The 15,961-nt window shown below is 34.2% G+C and overlaps 1 protein-coding gene across 2 annotated transcripts in view; it reads right to left on the bottom strand.

The window, feature by feature from the left end:
* Positions 1-618: 618 nt before the first annotated feature.
* LOC150095786 (tubulin delta chain-like) overlaps positions 619-15,961 on the bottom strand; it is a 35,902-nt gene continuing 20,559 nt past the window's right edge. The window contains exons 4-6 of one of the 2 annotated variants that reach the window (XM_090410399.1): positions 7,970-8,216; positions 4,690-4,854; positions 619-1,087 (exon numbers count right to left, since the gene is read on the bottom strand). In XM_090410399.1, the coding sequence (XP_090266525.1) occupies positions 684-1,087; positions 4,690-4,854; positions 7,970-8,216 (816 nt within the window). In that variant the 3' untranslated portion in view covers positions 619-683. The remainder of the gene's footprint in view (positions 1,088-4,689; positions 4,855-7,969; positions 8,217-15,961) is intronic. The other variant, XM_090410400.1, reaches the window with a different exon arrangement.

Genomic DNA, 15,961 nt, shown 5'->3' with positions numbered 1-15,961 from the left:
TCTATATTGAATTAGAAATCAACTAGCAACTTATAATTTTGTTTAAGAACATCATAGTGACTAACGTGTCGGATCCAAAGTACAAATTAAGAAGTAGGATCCAACAGCTGCACTTGAAATTATGACACAAGGGATACCCTGAATGCCATACCAACACCATAAGCAAGCTTTAGAACCTGTCCCTGTACTACAGGGAAGAACAACTTCCTGTTTTGTCATTCAGAACTGCCCATTATGATGAAACAGTCCAAGACTAACCAGGATTTCTTTCCTCCTCCCCTTCCTATTGATGGTGACCTGGAAGATAAAGACTGGAGAAGTAGAACAACGAATATAGAAAGAAAAGAATTGGAAGTTTCACTAATGCAAGAGTGAAAATTTCAATATTTTCACAATTATGGAGTAAAAGAATTTGGGAGGTATTTCCCACCCCTTATACATGCATGTACCAAAATCTGTACAGATAAGCTTTCATCATAACAAATTATTCTTTGATATATATCATAAGAATATTAACATCATTCTAGCAAAATAATAATGATATGCAGTTATCTAAATCTGTTACAATAAAAGAAAAAAGAAATGAAGTATTCAGAATGACACTTACCGATCACAAAATTATATAGAAATCACGAATTACTTTTATTTTAAGATTAAAATCGTTATTTTACATATTCCAAACATCATGTTATTTTTAAATGCCTATAACTTGCAATTATTTGTTCTATACGTGCAAAGCTCTCAATAAAGTCCTCTTCTTTTAGGCCATAACGTACATACTGATGAAGATATGCTTTGACAGATAACATTTTCCATGCTTTACTTATTATGTGATCCAAATAAGAAACAATGAACTGACCATTACTAGCTAGCAGTGCCAATTTTTCATATCCAAAAACAGATTTTGGATGAGTCCATACTTGCAGTCTACTACGTGGTGGTACCCAACAGGTATATGAAAATGTGGGTTTATGAAGCACATATGGATCTGTGATATCTGAATCCATTCCTCTTAAAACTAGTAGGTTGGAAAGACATACAGGAGGATGAGAAAAACAGTTCTGAAAGTTATCTGGTGTGGACACTACTGGAAAAAAAAAAGCATTTGATATAAAATATGAAATTATATAATAAAACTGCTTGAATCAAAAAAATTTTCTTAGGAAAGTACTCTATTTTTGGAGAGGAAAAATTAAATCGATTACATATTTGTAAAGATAGGACTTAAAGCTTTATTATCCCCAAAGCTTTTCTAAACTTGATAAGGCTTTTTAAAATTTGATTGAGTAGAAAAATACAGAAACAAATTCCCTATTATATTGATATGAAGTGGTAAAATAAACAACTATTTAAATTTTATGGCAATTTTAACAGTAAAAATATTGAAACAAAACTTGTTAATTACATTTTCAAATTCATGTTTATTTATTTTTTATGGCTACAGAATTTGCAATTTGAAATTTCCATATTAACATGTTTTATGTATTCAGATTGAAGAAAAAAAAATAAACTTTTGCTTGTATAATCATCAGAACAGATAGGAATTACATTTTTTTACTTCTCTGGCATATGTAAAAAAAAACATTCTATAGTTATAGAATATATAGGTTAGGTTGGCATGTGAAATTACATTCATGACAATGTTACATAGTAAGAATGATGAACTGCTTCACTATGAATTGCTACAAGTAGAGGCATTTTAAAATGCCTCCACTGTGATGGCTTCCCACTCAAAAAAGATATATATTATTGAAATAAAAAAAAAAAATTAAAGATATTGTATGAAAATAACATAGGGACTCCAAAACCATTTATCAACATAACCACATAACCTTCCTCCTTTTCAATGCATTTTCTCCACTGTGTGTAACACGTTTTCAGAACTGTCATAGTAAAACTGTTCTGGTTGTTTTCAGAACCATTATCTTACTTATGCTTACCTCTTCATCATTTTCAAAATAATAAACAGGTCAAAATGAAATGTTTCCTCAATTTAGGATACAATCAGAAGGGCAATGGTGCCAAGTCTGGACTGCAAACTTGATAAGGTTTTTTGAAGTTGTGGAAGGATGTTCCACAACTTCAAATTTGATCTCTTTGATAGCCACTGAAGTGAAAATATCCTCATGTGTGGCTTCGCATTGTCATAATGCAAAAGGAATGGCTATTCCTCAGCATAAACATGATTATTTCATTGTTTTAAATTTCCTAAGGTCTTTACATAGCTTAATAATTTTATTGTCACCCCTTTCAGTCCTGGTGAATAACATTTCTGTTGTCCCAAAAGACAGGCAAGCATGTGCTTTCTGGTGGAAAGCTGAGTTATTTTTGGACTCTCACTAAGGTAAAGCAGCAATATTATTCAACTTTCATTCTTAGTCAGTTTTTTGAAGAAAAGCAGTACTTTCCCTTTGGTAATAAAACAGTCAGTAAAAACTTCTAGTCTTTTCTATTTCATTACATTAGTCAACTGATGCTCGCACCCAATGTGCAAACATCATTATAACCCAAATGTGTAATGATTTAAATAACTCATGCTAATCCAATGTTCAAATTCAGTGCAAGTGATCTCTGACATTCTTAGAGATCACTTGTGACATTCTGAATTTGTCACAGCAGCTATTCAATTAAGTTAAAGACTCCTGAAGACTTGTACTATATTTATCATGATTTAAAGAAAATTAAAATGTTTTAAGTGATCAGTGGCATCAGAAGAGCAACAAGAGACAACAAATGAATCTGAAGGACTAAGATAAAGAGATTTTTATCTAAATATCAAAAAGAGAACATTCTACATTGGACTCTCTGATATGAAACATCAGAGTGAATATGTGCACAAATACTAGCCAAGTGGTTAACACACCTGCATGCTCTTCAACCAACAGGCTAGAATCCCACCATAAACATGAATGTTTGTGAATGTCTTTAGGTGAGAGATAAATTTTGTTCCTAGTATCATACCATTGACCTTCTTATTGGAGGACTGGAGAGGATTAAAAAAGTTCATGTCATGTCTCTAGAGCAAGTTTTTGGATTATGTAAAAATATAAATAAAGAAATAAATAAAATAAAAAATACTCTTAGTCCACCCATGGTACTATATACTATAGGTTTACAATCATTTATGGATAGGAGGTGACCAAAAAAACAAAAACAACTACTTTTTGAGAAGAAAACAGCTGAGGAGTGCAAAATGATTTTTAAAGAAAGTATAGGTTTTACAGTTTTTTTCATTAAGCAGATCCAAAAAGCTTCTGCTAGTTGCCTAGAAGCATTCGAGCAATTAGAAATTAGTCAAATATACTATCCAATAATGAATATGCAGAATAACCATTTTAAAACTATGCCTCAACAAAGAAATGTTAAGGATAAAACTCTGACAAAACTCTGTTTTCAGAATTAATAGCAAAGAAATCATGAAAACAAAAACTAGGAATTCGTTCTGGAGTCCAAACATGTTTTACTGCAATCCAGGTTTTGAATAAGCAAATTAGAATGCTATGCCAGGTAATAAAATTCATTAGAGCACAGGAAAGGCTAATCCTCTTCGGCCACTGCTAGTAATTGGTTCACTCTTTTTATACACGAACCATCAAATGCACCACCTTTATTTGTTTATGCTAGGATAAAATATAGATGAAACATGAATATAATTTCTTATTAAGTATGAGTTCCTATTCAACCTAGTGGAAAATCTTACTATTAACTCATTAGTATGTTTTTTCACTTAAGTTAAAGTCTGAAAAACGGGAATTTTTCTTTTAGAAAAAAAAAAAAAAATTAAAGACCCACAAATTAAAGATGCCAAACAAAACCAATGATTTATGCAAAAATCATAGTATCTCTAGTAATCAGTTGTGAGCTTAGAATTTGAAAGAAGAAATCTTTATTCAGTATGTATCTGGATAATATGTTTATCTAGATGCCAGATGTTTTGATACTTGCCATACTTCTATTTCATCCAGCTAGAAGTATGCATGCCATCAATGAGGGAAACTATTGTAACTGTGTCTGCAGTTAGCTTGGCTATTAACACTTCTCAGATGCAAGGAATCTCTGTCAAGCTTTTTAACTGAAGATGAGTTAGTTGGCGTAATATAGAGGCAGCACACAGTGAACGCAAGTAACAGAGATAGTGGTGTCACAGCCTTGGCTGCTTTGGCCATAATCACCAAATTAAGCAAACACTTGTAGAAGTTCAATACATTTAATGAACAACACAATGTCTCAATATTTACTGAATTTAGAAATTGTGAGTGAATGTCACTTCATGATTTGAAGAATTTTTTTTTTAATTAAAAAATGAATGACCTAAACTATACAGCAAAGCTATTTGATTGGCAATGATTTGGCTGGTATATTTTTTCAGTTGCCTTAAGGCAATGCATCTCAACGCTAAGCCATTTATGACTTAGTCAAGGCATAAATGGCTTGACTAAGTCACTCCCAAATCGTCAGCTGTAAGACATTTATGTATTTATCAATTTTTTTTTCTTTTTTAAACAGAGACAAAAAACCAAACAAAATAGTATAATGACTGTCACAACCCAACTGTTCAACCATTAACTCAAAGGATAAGGGTAGGTGTGGATCAGTCAGTTTCAGTAACTCTAATGTCACAAAATTTCCATTATTAAATGAAAGTTTTTCTATGACATTTCATATATGCTCTTCAAAATATGTACATACCCTCATCTACAACACTTCCAAATAGCATCATTCTTCTAAGAGTCCGTAATAAACTCTGCCAGCTGTAAGAACTATAATTCATAGATGTTAAAGATTCTTGAGGAACAGATCGCAATGTTACCAGTTTGTACTGTGGATGAGGAACCAACTGAGCCAAAAGATCACCTAAAGAAAATTGGAAAATTACATTACTTATAATTTAATATTACATGCAGAAAACAACCTTTTATTAGTGTTTCTGTTCTGTACTACCCTAAGAAAGTGGAAATAAACTGTCCAAAAAAATTGAGCTGTTGCTTTTTGAAATGTGAAATGCGTGATTTTTTTTTTTTTTTTTTTTTTAACTATCAAAGATATAGAACTTTGCCATCAATATTAGATATCACAAAATGTCAATAAGCCAAAATACAGATTGATTTTCAATTAACTGTGCTTTTGTGGCTAAATGTGCTTTTAACTTTTTTTTTTTTTTTTGAGAAATTTCTCTCTATATTTTAAATTTTAAAAAATACACCAGTTAAACTGTTTTGCATTCAGTATGTTAACATGCATAAAAATCATTGCAAAATATTTGCAGAATTTACTTAGGCTTTTGAGATTGAATGCTATTAATTAAGAGTACCAGCACTCTCCTTTTTCATGGTGAATGTGATTCACAGATGAAGATTGTTAATTTTTTGTAAGAATGGGATCAGTTCATTATCAGGATGCAGGATAGTAAAAATATCCTCTAAGTAGACCCAGAAAGGAAGGTTCAGTATGAATGGTGGAAAATGAGATATCACTCTGGATCATTTAAACAGTAGCTGAGTAAGACATGCCTTCAATTTGTTTATAGATCTTATTCTTCCAGCTAACCTGAATGCATGACAAATTCAATTACATCAGTAGGAACATCCACATACAAAAAACAAAGAGCTCTGAAAAAGAGATGTTTATAAATTGTAAACAGACAATGTCAAAGCCAACCAGAAGATTAATAGGCTACAAAACTGCATCTTTGATCTCTGTGAGGAAGCGTGCAGAATTTTTAATAATCTCAGCTATCCAGTAAGTTTACTTAATAAATGTAATAAGAAAAATCCCCCCCCCCCCATCGTGAACAGTCAATACAATTCACAATGTTTCAAAGGACAGCCTCAACCTCATGCTTCTAATTTCCAATACTGTATAAATCCAAATTCTGCCATACCTTAGAATATCATTTGCACATAAAACCCAATAAAAACCTCCTTGAAAATGCTTGATGCTATCCAGATCATCCCTATCTCTCACAGATTCAGTTCAGTCACTGACATTCTGTTTCTGCCATATCTCTTCTATCACACATTGAAATACTGGAAAACAGTTTTCCATTATTATTTGTGCTACATTTAGAGAAAACAGATTTTCAGTATGAAAGAGAATTTCATACTGAAAATCTATTGTATTTCTTTAAGATTTTTGCCAGTTTTGGGGAGAGAGAACTAAAATAAGGTAAGGAGATGTAGGCTTTGAAATTAGTTGTATCCTCATTTGGTGGTTGATGGCGACGGTGAAAAAGAAGTCTGTTTATATTTTTCTCAGAGCATCCATTTTGTTTTGAAGGTACTTTGGAGGTGTTTAGTTCATTGTCTCTCAGCACTACTTTACCCAAACTCCAGTCTATTTTAAGCCCTCCAAAAGAGAAACACTGCAATCTTCAGTTTCCTGGTGTCTACAAAATTGTTTGTGATTGCAGTAAACCGTATTATGGTCAGACTGAAAAATCAATCCCTCTCCACTTAGAAGGACACCATAGACATTTCTGACAACAGAATTTGGGCCAATGTCTTGTCCAGCCATATATTGTTTTTGGAAACACCAATGTTGAAGGCCTCCAACATCAAATAGACTGGAATTTAACAACCAATGTTCACAAATGTTATGACAAACTCGAGAGACGAATACTGGAATCTAAAGAAATAGTTCTTGATGCCTCCCACATGAATAGCAGCCTAAGTTGCAGTTTGTCAGACTCTCATAGTTCTGCCATTCAATATTGGCGCGCACACAAATTCACATGCACGCATGTGCGTGACGTTTCAACTAGAACTCAGTTTCCCAGTTAAACTTTAATTATAGTTAAATGTCATGTTACGTTGTACTGGAAATGCAATGCTTTTATGGTCTTTCCATTTTACATATTTTTATGCTGTTACCCTGACAAAGTCGGCTTTCTGATGAAACTAGTCCTGTTCTATTAAAGTTCTGATTTTAAATCCTCAGCATTTAGTCATTAAAAATTAACAAATATGACAACAAACAGACTAAACCAGCATTCTAATAATAATATATATATATATATATATATATATATATATAAAGGAGTTTATAAACAATGGTGAAAGACACCACTTGTTCAAATAGAAATGTATAAGACAGAGATTGTCTCTCTTCCAAATCGAGGCAGATTTTCTATTCGCATCTCTTCATTACTTCAAGATTTAAATGTTTAAGATTGCTTATAAGCTCATAACATTTTTGAACAAATTGATAAGCATGTTCAAAATCTACACTTAGTAATGGACACCTAATAATGAGCTGAACTATAGAAAGGATAAGAATTGGGCATTTGGGTCAGAGGCTCGGCTGAACTCCCTGTACATTCCTAATAAGCCCTGCAGAGGTCACTTTTTATGTATCTTTGACTTTTATTAATGACCAATAACATATACTATATCAGAATTGAAGTCTTCAAATTATATCGTCCTATATAACTAAATGATCGTGACTGAAATCTGATTATGGAATTTATAAGGCAAATTATAGAGGTCTGTGTAGCTCAGTGGAAGTGGTACATGCATCCTCTGTGCTAAGCTGCCTGAAGACAGACTTATAGTTCAAGTCTAGTCACCAACTGGAGGAACTTTTTCTAAGCCTTTCTTTGACTGGTTCCCGAGTTAGTCGATCTCTGACACAGGCAAGCAGGTTTTTTTTCCTGCAAACTCGGACTTTTCGTCCTGGAAACTCAAGAAAATTGACCATAGAACTCATATTATTTCAGACTGTAACATATCCTGTTAAGGTTAGGTGCCAAGAGATGGCAGTACTTGTTTGCCTGTCTCTTCATTGGTGGCCCCTACAATTAGTGATTGTCATGGGCCAGCTATCTCTGATTGGCTACTGGTGGAGATTGAACTGCTCACTTAGTCTCCTAAACCCAGATAGGATTAAAAGATTTTGCCTACTCCCTATAAGGGAATAAAAGATGTTAGATTATTATTATTATTAAGGCAAATTATATAACATATATATATACCTAGCTCTGATGTAAGTCCACACGTATTTTGACTTGGCATTAACAAACAAGCCATCTGTTGGCTAATTATATGATTTAGGTGTTGTAGAGAAACATCCCTGATTCCAAGCCTCTGAGTACAGACTCTCTGAAGTTGATCATTCTCATACAAAATCACAACATCAGCAACATTTTGTAGATGAGCAAGACTGAGAATCGTGTTATACCCTTGTACAGTAACTTCACCTGTTCTAAATGGGCATACTATCTACAAAAGGAGAAAAAATTAAATAAATATAGCAATTCTGATATTGTTTTAATGTTTCAAAATTCACACCTAGTAATGAAATCCCAAAATAGTTAAAAGAAAGCAAACTTTAAAATATTAACTGATTTCAACTTTGTATGAGAAATATCATGTTTTCATAAAGCTGTGATGTTCAAAACATCACAGCTTTATGATGTTCAAAAGCTGTGATGTTCAAAATTGTAGAACATCACAGCTTTTGGATGTTCTACAAAACATCCAAAAGATGTTTTGTAGAACATCCAAATCCTGTGGGTTGAAAACTTGAACTTCTTGGAGGTGTCATGTAATAATTTCTACAAAGCAGAACTGCACAACATAAGACTGGATTCAATTTTCACATTGTTATAGCAAGGATCTCTGTTCCCTGTTCATGATGTTCCATAGCTGGTTCTCTAGAGTAATTCAGCGACAGTACTACTATGAACATAAACAGTGCTATTTCCAATGGTACTGTTCTTGAATAAAGTGAATGTGAAACAGTTGCTATATTGTCAGAACTTTTGTTGAAAATACATAATTTTGTCAGTTTTGTCAAATATTAATTATTTTAGACATGGAAATAATTTACTCTTACTGCAAAAAAAGTATGTGCATTTATCCAGTTAGTCATCCTCATATGAAGGCAGAAGGGTTTTTCTCCCAGAAACTCAAGTTTTCATCCCACAAAACAGACAAACCAGCCATAAGAACACAATTTGAACTCATAGCAGTATAATGGTGGCTATTAATTGCTATTTATGAGCCTGCTTGGTTACCGCACTATTGTAACATCTTTATTCTAATTACCAGTGCGCTTTTGCTTTTGTAAACCTTTCTTACTTATTCTATTGCGTACTATGTTTATCCACCTTTCGCATTTACTAGTCATATGCTTATGAACACTGGAAAATTTATTTGTTGAGACTGCACCACCAGTATTTCTATATCGGCATAAGACTCAGTAATGCATCCGATAGATCTCTCTCTTACTAGCATAAATTCCTTCAATAAAGTTTACATAAACAGTCGTGGTTTCTCAAGTACTTAAACTACACTTTTAATGCCTTAGTTATTTCCCGCTCACAAGTTCGATTTTATTTAGGAGCAGTGCATTGTAAATTAAAAGATCAGACCGCACTCTATTGACATACAAATAAAACACATTTATTTACATTAATAACAAAGTACATTAATTAAACAATAAGGAGGTTACTCTCTCTACCTATCCATTAGACTTTTAGCATAAAGAAACAAACTTTCCCTTTCAATACTAAACAACTATTCAATATAATTACTCAATTACTTCTCTGCTTATTAAATCAAATTATTGAAACTCTTAATTTTTGCTCACAAACAGGTTAGCTAGCTATGCCAAGTTATCTCACAAATGATATTCCAATTAATAATAAGTCAGAGGACTCTCTTATAGACACTTCTTATTACTATTTCTTATCAGTCCATCTATAACGTTTCTCCTAGATTACAAAAGGAATGCACAACAAAATATGGACCAGACTTACAGAGGCTCTGTGTTGCACACTCATCCAATTTTTCACTAAAGTCCCTATGCCTTTTCTTTCATCTCGGGTCTTATGCTTCCTTCTGGAATGTTTTGCTTCAGCGACATCTCGTCGGGAAATTCGCGGGCTTTGGACTGCAATCTGTGGTATTGGTTTCGGCTGATCTCCTGCGGCTAAAGGACTTCCAACCGACACTTAGCTCGGGTATTTACACTGCCATTTCTCCCATCTGGCTTCTCCTCTGGTTTGGGTTCGCCGTAACGTCCGATCCTCTGGATCCTACTGCTGATATTTCTGCCTTTAACTACCGATGACTAACTGTCGACCTCTCTGGTTCTAACTGCCGACTCTTCTGCCTCTAACTGCCGACGATAACTCCCGATGTTCGGCTCAGTCACTTTTTATTTCCCGCTCTCCAGGATCTTGCATGAAGGGTTGTAACCCCCAAAGAGTTCGACATGACTCCTTGATCTTTGGTTAAGGCCGACCCATTCTTTCTTCTCCTCCTCCATGCACTCTTTTAATCCTATCTTGTCAGGCAGCAGAACTTGTCTGAAACTTGCCAATCTCTTTGACACTAACTTTGAAGGTGTTTATGTGCAGAGCTCATAAGCAACTTTCTCATACACACACTAAAATCGTAAACAACTTTATGCCCGTACATAGAGCTATTATACAAAGTTCCGGTGGCAAAGCATTGCCTTTGTTTTTGACATTCTAGAAATTTCTGTTAAAGCAGTAAGTAAAGTCAATTCACATAGGGTTGTTTACAATAATATTTAGCCTAAAACATATAGAGACAAACAAGGTTATTTTTGTAATATTCTCATGAGACTTGACATCTGTAAAAATCGATGTAAAGCGCTTTGGTATTTCCAAGCTACATCGAATTTTACAGCAGAATGGAGTGGATAAAAATCGGCATGGGACTACCAAAATTAGTGGCACGTATAGTTCTAAAACTAGTACAAAAACTAAAGGAAATCTGCAATTTTTGTATACTAATGCAAGAAGCATTCGAAATAAGAGGTAAGAATTTTTGGAATTAGTCAGTGCAATCTCACCAAAAGTTGTAGGCATTAGTGAAACTTGGCTGCCAGCAGAAGATGTGGTTACTGAAATTGAATGTGATGGGTACAGTATTTTCAGGGAGGATAGAGAAGATGGAAAGGGGGGGAGGAATACTGTTGATGATAGCCGATGAGTTGCAGCCAAAGAAAGTAGTATATCAAGAGGACAGACATGTGAATGATAGTTCATTTGAGGCGGTCTGGTGTGAAATAGTGACCAACGCAACAAATATGCAGCTAGTTGCTGCTATAGGCCAGTGGGTGATATTGATTTCATGCATCAGCAAATTAGTGCAATGAGTGCAGGGTTAGTGTTACTGTGTGGGATTTTAATTATGGTGATATCAATTGGAAGGAGGAAATATCACGAGGCAAAAAGGAAATGGAATTCATACACCTTCTAAGAGATAATTACTTGAAACAGCACATAACTGAAGGGACTCGTGGTGTGAGAGTGTTGGACCTGGTCATTGGTTCAGAGGACATATGCAAAAGTAAGGTGTCCTCGTTACCTCCAATTAGTGAGAGCGATCATGTGGTATTGATATATATCTGAGGAAGGTATCTGAGGAAGGCAATATCAGAATGTATTCTTATGGTCAGGAAGACAAACAAGGTAGGTGCTAGATGGTTGAGTAGTAGTAGTATCAAGCTTGATCTGAAAAAAAAAAAAAAATGTTATGGAGAATTTACAAGGAGAAAGGCGATCAGTACACCCATGAGCAATACAAGGCTCAAGCTAGGAAGGTTACCAGCATAGTAAGAAAAGTTAAATCAGATTATAAGAAGACCTTAGCCAATGAGATCAAGGGTAATCCCAAAGAGTTCTTCTGCTATGTGGCAAGTAAAAGGAAGAATGACTTCGGAAGGATAACTTTAGTGGGTGCTGATGGTATTGCGGTGACAAAATCAGATGTAATAGTCAAGTTACTGAGTGATCACTTTTCAAAAGTCTACCACCCAAGTGAGGATATCTCTGTACCTGTAGCAATAACTAATGTGAGAATTGAAGTAATGAAATCATAGGTATTTAATATATTGCAGAATTTAAATGCAAACACTGCTGTTGGTTTAGATGGAATATCAGCTCGGGTACTGAATGAATGTGCAAAGGAATTGTCAACGCCTTTTACTTATTTAACTTAAGTTTGAACTCGGGTATGTTCCCTAGGGAGTGGAAGGAAGGCATAGTGGTTCCTTTGCATAAAGGTGGCTCTAAGACTGCAGTAGTTAATTACATACCATTCACCATCTCAGGAGTGGTGGTAAAAGTATTGGAAAAGTTTGTTAAGGACAGAATTCAAGAATGGGTGGATCAGAATATGATACTCTATAGGGGCCAACATGGTTTTGTTAAAGGTCGATCCTGCCTTAGCAATTTATCAACTTTTTATAATAATATCTGAGTTGGACAAGGGAAATGGCTACACAGTGATACTACTGGATTTTGCTAAGGCTTTTCACAGGATACCCCATGGAATGCTGTTCTGCAAATTAGAGCAGATGGAGGGATGGATACTAAACTGGTGATACGGATAAGAAAATGGTTCATGGAGAGATACCAGAAAGTAGTGTATGGAGGAACAGAGCCCAGGGTGAGGTGACCAGTGGTGCACCTCAGGGCTCTGTGCTTGAGCCATTATTGTTTAATTTGTACATAAATGATATAGGAAATGGCTTGAAGGAAGATATTCAGTTGTTTGCTAATGATGAAAAGTTGGGCAGCACAATAAAAAATCAAGCTGATGTTGAGAGTTTGCAGGATGATTTAAATAAGCTTGCAAAAGGTAATGGATATCAGTTCAATGTGAAAAAGTGTAAAGTTATGCATTTTGGATTTAAGGATTACCAGCTGTGTACTACATTGATGGACTGGTACTCCAAGAGACTGATGAGGCTGGGGACTTGGGGTGTTGGTGGATAGGGAGATGAAGTTCAGAGGACACATTACTAAGGTGTCCAAGAATGAACATAGGATTACTTGGTTATTGAAGTACACACTAACATCCAAAGATAAAAAGGTTATTATTCCCCTTTATAAGGCATTGATGCTTCCACATTTGGATTACTGTGCTCAAGTCTGGTCACCTGGATACCTTGGAGATGAGGAGGGTGTGGAGAGGGTTCATTAAGTTGGTGAGTGATGTAAAAAATGCTCCCTACATTGATAGATTGAGAGCTTGTGGAAGGAAGAAGTTGGTTGATAGGCAGAGAAGAGGGGATATGATAGAAACATTTAAATTACTAAAAGGTTTTATAAGATTGATGCAGGGGAAATATTTCAGCTGTGTGATAGTGATGGAAGAATAAGAGGTCATCCCTGAAAATTAAGGAAAAGTGTTGAGAACGAGATTTTTGCCTGGAGCGTGGTGAATGAGTGGAATACATTGCTCAGTTGTGAGTTTTTCGTGTGTAAATGAAATTAAAGAAATGATATGATAGATATTGTTTTGATAGTTTGGGTCTCCTGCGATGAGTCTACTAACTCTATGGAGATACCCATAATAATAATAATAGTTGTTTCAAACATAACTCCATTTTTATTTTTAGAGGTACCTATGGTATAGTATAATTATTAAAAGAACACATAAGACCACAGTAATAACTTTTTAATTAATAAGGTACAGATATTTTATACTAAAACTAATAGTACATCTTCAGTGTCATAAACAATTATAGGAATGGAATACAAGTAACAAACATTCGTTGGATCTATTAAAATACAATTGTTGGTGAATGAGTGGAATACATTGCTTAATCAGTTGTGAGTTCTTCGTCTGTAAACGAAATTGAAGAAGAGATATGATAGATACTGTTTTCATAGTTTGGGTTTCCTGCAATGAATCTATTAACTCTATGGAGATACCCGTAATAATAATAGTTGTTTCAAACATAACTCCATTTTTATTTTCAGAGGCACCTGTGGCATAGCATAATTATTAAAAGAACACGTAAGATCAGAGTAATAACTTTTTAATTAATAAGGTACAGATATTTCATACTAAAACTAATAGTACATCTTCAGTGTCACATAAACAGTTATAGGAATGGAATACAAGTAACGAACATTTGGTGGATCTATTAAAATACAATTATTGCTGCATGCTAGGAAACGATAAATATTAATTAATTATTATTTTCTAAGATAATTGTTTGTTTTTTTATTGATTACATAAAATAAAAGTCTCCCAGATCTTCAAGAGAGAGAGAGAGAGACAATCATTGCCATTTAAATTCGGTCTATGTAAAATAGCTTCACAACTTTCTTTAAAAAGGTGTTCATATTTGAACCTGCATCTACGGAGGAGAATAGCTTTATCCCACTGGATATTATGAGTAGTGTTAATACTGTGTTGTGCTAGACCAGACTTCTGAGGTTTGTTGTATTCAATATAATACTGATGTTCTTTAATTTTTTTTTTTCCACAGAAGGGCCAGTTTGTCCAAAATAAGAAACATCGCATTCACATGGTATTTGATAAATGCCAGCCAAAGATAGAGATGACATTTTATTTTTTTGTAGAAGGCAATAAAGAGGAAATTTTGTTGATAGGAACATAAGTGGGAATCAATTGGTACTTTTTCAAAATTCTACCTATAGGTGCTGAGATTCCTGGAATGTAAGGGATTGGAACTCTGTGGACTGTTGAAGAAACCTCAAGTATTGGAACATAAGATGCAATTATCTGTTGGATTTGATGTTCCAATACCTAAGGTTTCTTCAACAGTCTGCAGAGTTCCAATCCCTTACATTCCTGGAATCTCAGAACCTATAGGTATAATTTTGAAAATACAATTGATTTCCACTTATGTTCCTATCAACAAAATTTCCTCTTTACTGCCTTCTACATAAGATAAACTGTCATCTCTATCTTTGGCTGGTGTTTACTAAATACCATGTGAATGCAATGTTTCTTATTTTGGACAAACTGGCTGTTCTGTGGAAAAAAAAAAAATTAAAGAACATCAATATTATATTGAATACAACAAACCTCAGAAGTCTGGTCTAGCACAATACAGTATTAACACTACTCATAATATCCAGTGGGATAAAACTATTCTCCTCCGTAGATGCAGGTTCAAATATGAACACCTTTTTAAAGAAAGTTGTGAAGCTATTTTACACCGACCGAATTTAAACCGAAATGATCGTCTCTCTCTCTCTCTCTCTCTCACAAAGATCTGGGAGACTTTTATTTTATGTAATCAATAAAAAAACAAACAAACAATTATCTTAAATATTAATTAATTATTATTTTCTATTGCTTCTGGTATGCAGCAACAATTGTATTTTAATAGGTGATCCACCGAATGTTCGTTACTTGTATTCCATTCCTATAACTGTTTATGTGACACTGAAGATATACTATTAGTTTTAGTATGAAATATCTGTACCTTATTAATTAAAAAATTATTACTGTGGTCTTATGTGTTCTTTTAATAAACATAACTCCAAACAACAAATAGCATTTATTAACATTTATTTTTATTTTGGATCCATACCGAGAGGCTGGTTGGTCAACCTACAGTACATTAGTGCTATGTATGGAAAGAGATTTGAGTAAGGAGGAGAGGCTGTTACAGAGCGCAGCAGCAGTTGGAATGAAAGAGCAGGGGAAAAAACTTATTCTGTGGGTTTGGAGTTGAACTGTGAAGACATGTTGGGTGGCAGCTGCATGTGGTTCAATGGATTTGTTAGAGAGAGAGAGAGAACAGAAATTATCAATGAACATTTGCCATGAAAATATTTATGCATGCAGCAGATAATAAATACTTATGCAAAAGTGGTTGGAGTGAGTCGGTCAGAGATGGGGCATTAATGAGTCTGATTGCTCTCTTCTGTATTGTGTCAAGTATTTTTAGGAAACTTTTGGAACACTGCCCCAAATGTGTGTGAGCAGTACTCAATGGATGGATGGATTTTGTTAACTAAACAAGGTTAAAAACTGTTCAACCTTGAGCAAAAGAGGAATCCTAATTTTTTAGACACCAAAGAAATATCAGATATTTTGAATTCACTAAATTTGGTGTCCAATGACATCAGCATGCATTATTGACTTTAGATGCATTATTAGTTCAGTTATTGACTGAGCATAAGTAAGTGCATTACATTAAGATAGGCACTGAACAAAAG

The sequence above is a fragment of the Typopeltis vanoorti genome, chromosome 20 (assembly GCF_054136105.1).
Source record: "Typopeltis vanoorti isolate ZY-2024b chromosome 20, IOZ_Tvanoo_1.0, whole genome shotgun sequence".
Classification (NCBI taxonomy): domain Eukaryota; kingdom Metazoa; phylum Arthropoda; class Arachnida; order Uropygi; family Thelyphonidae; genus Typopeltis; species Typopeltis vanoorti.
Note: the sequence above shows the minus strand (reverse complement) of the source record. Positions and strands in the feature narration are given on the sequence as shown.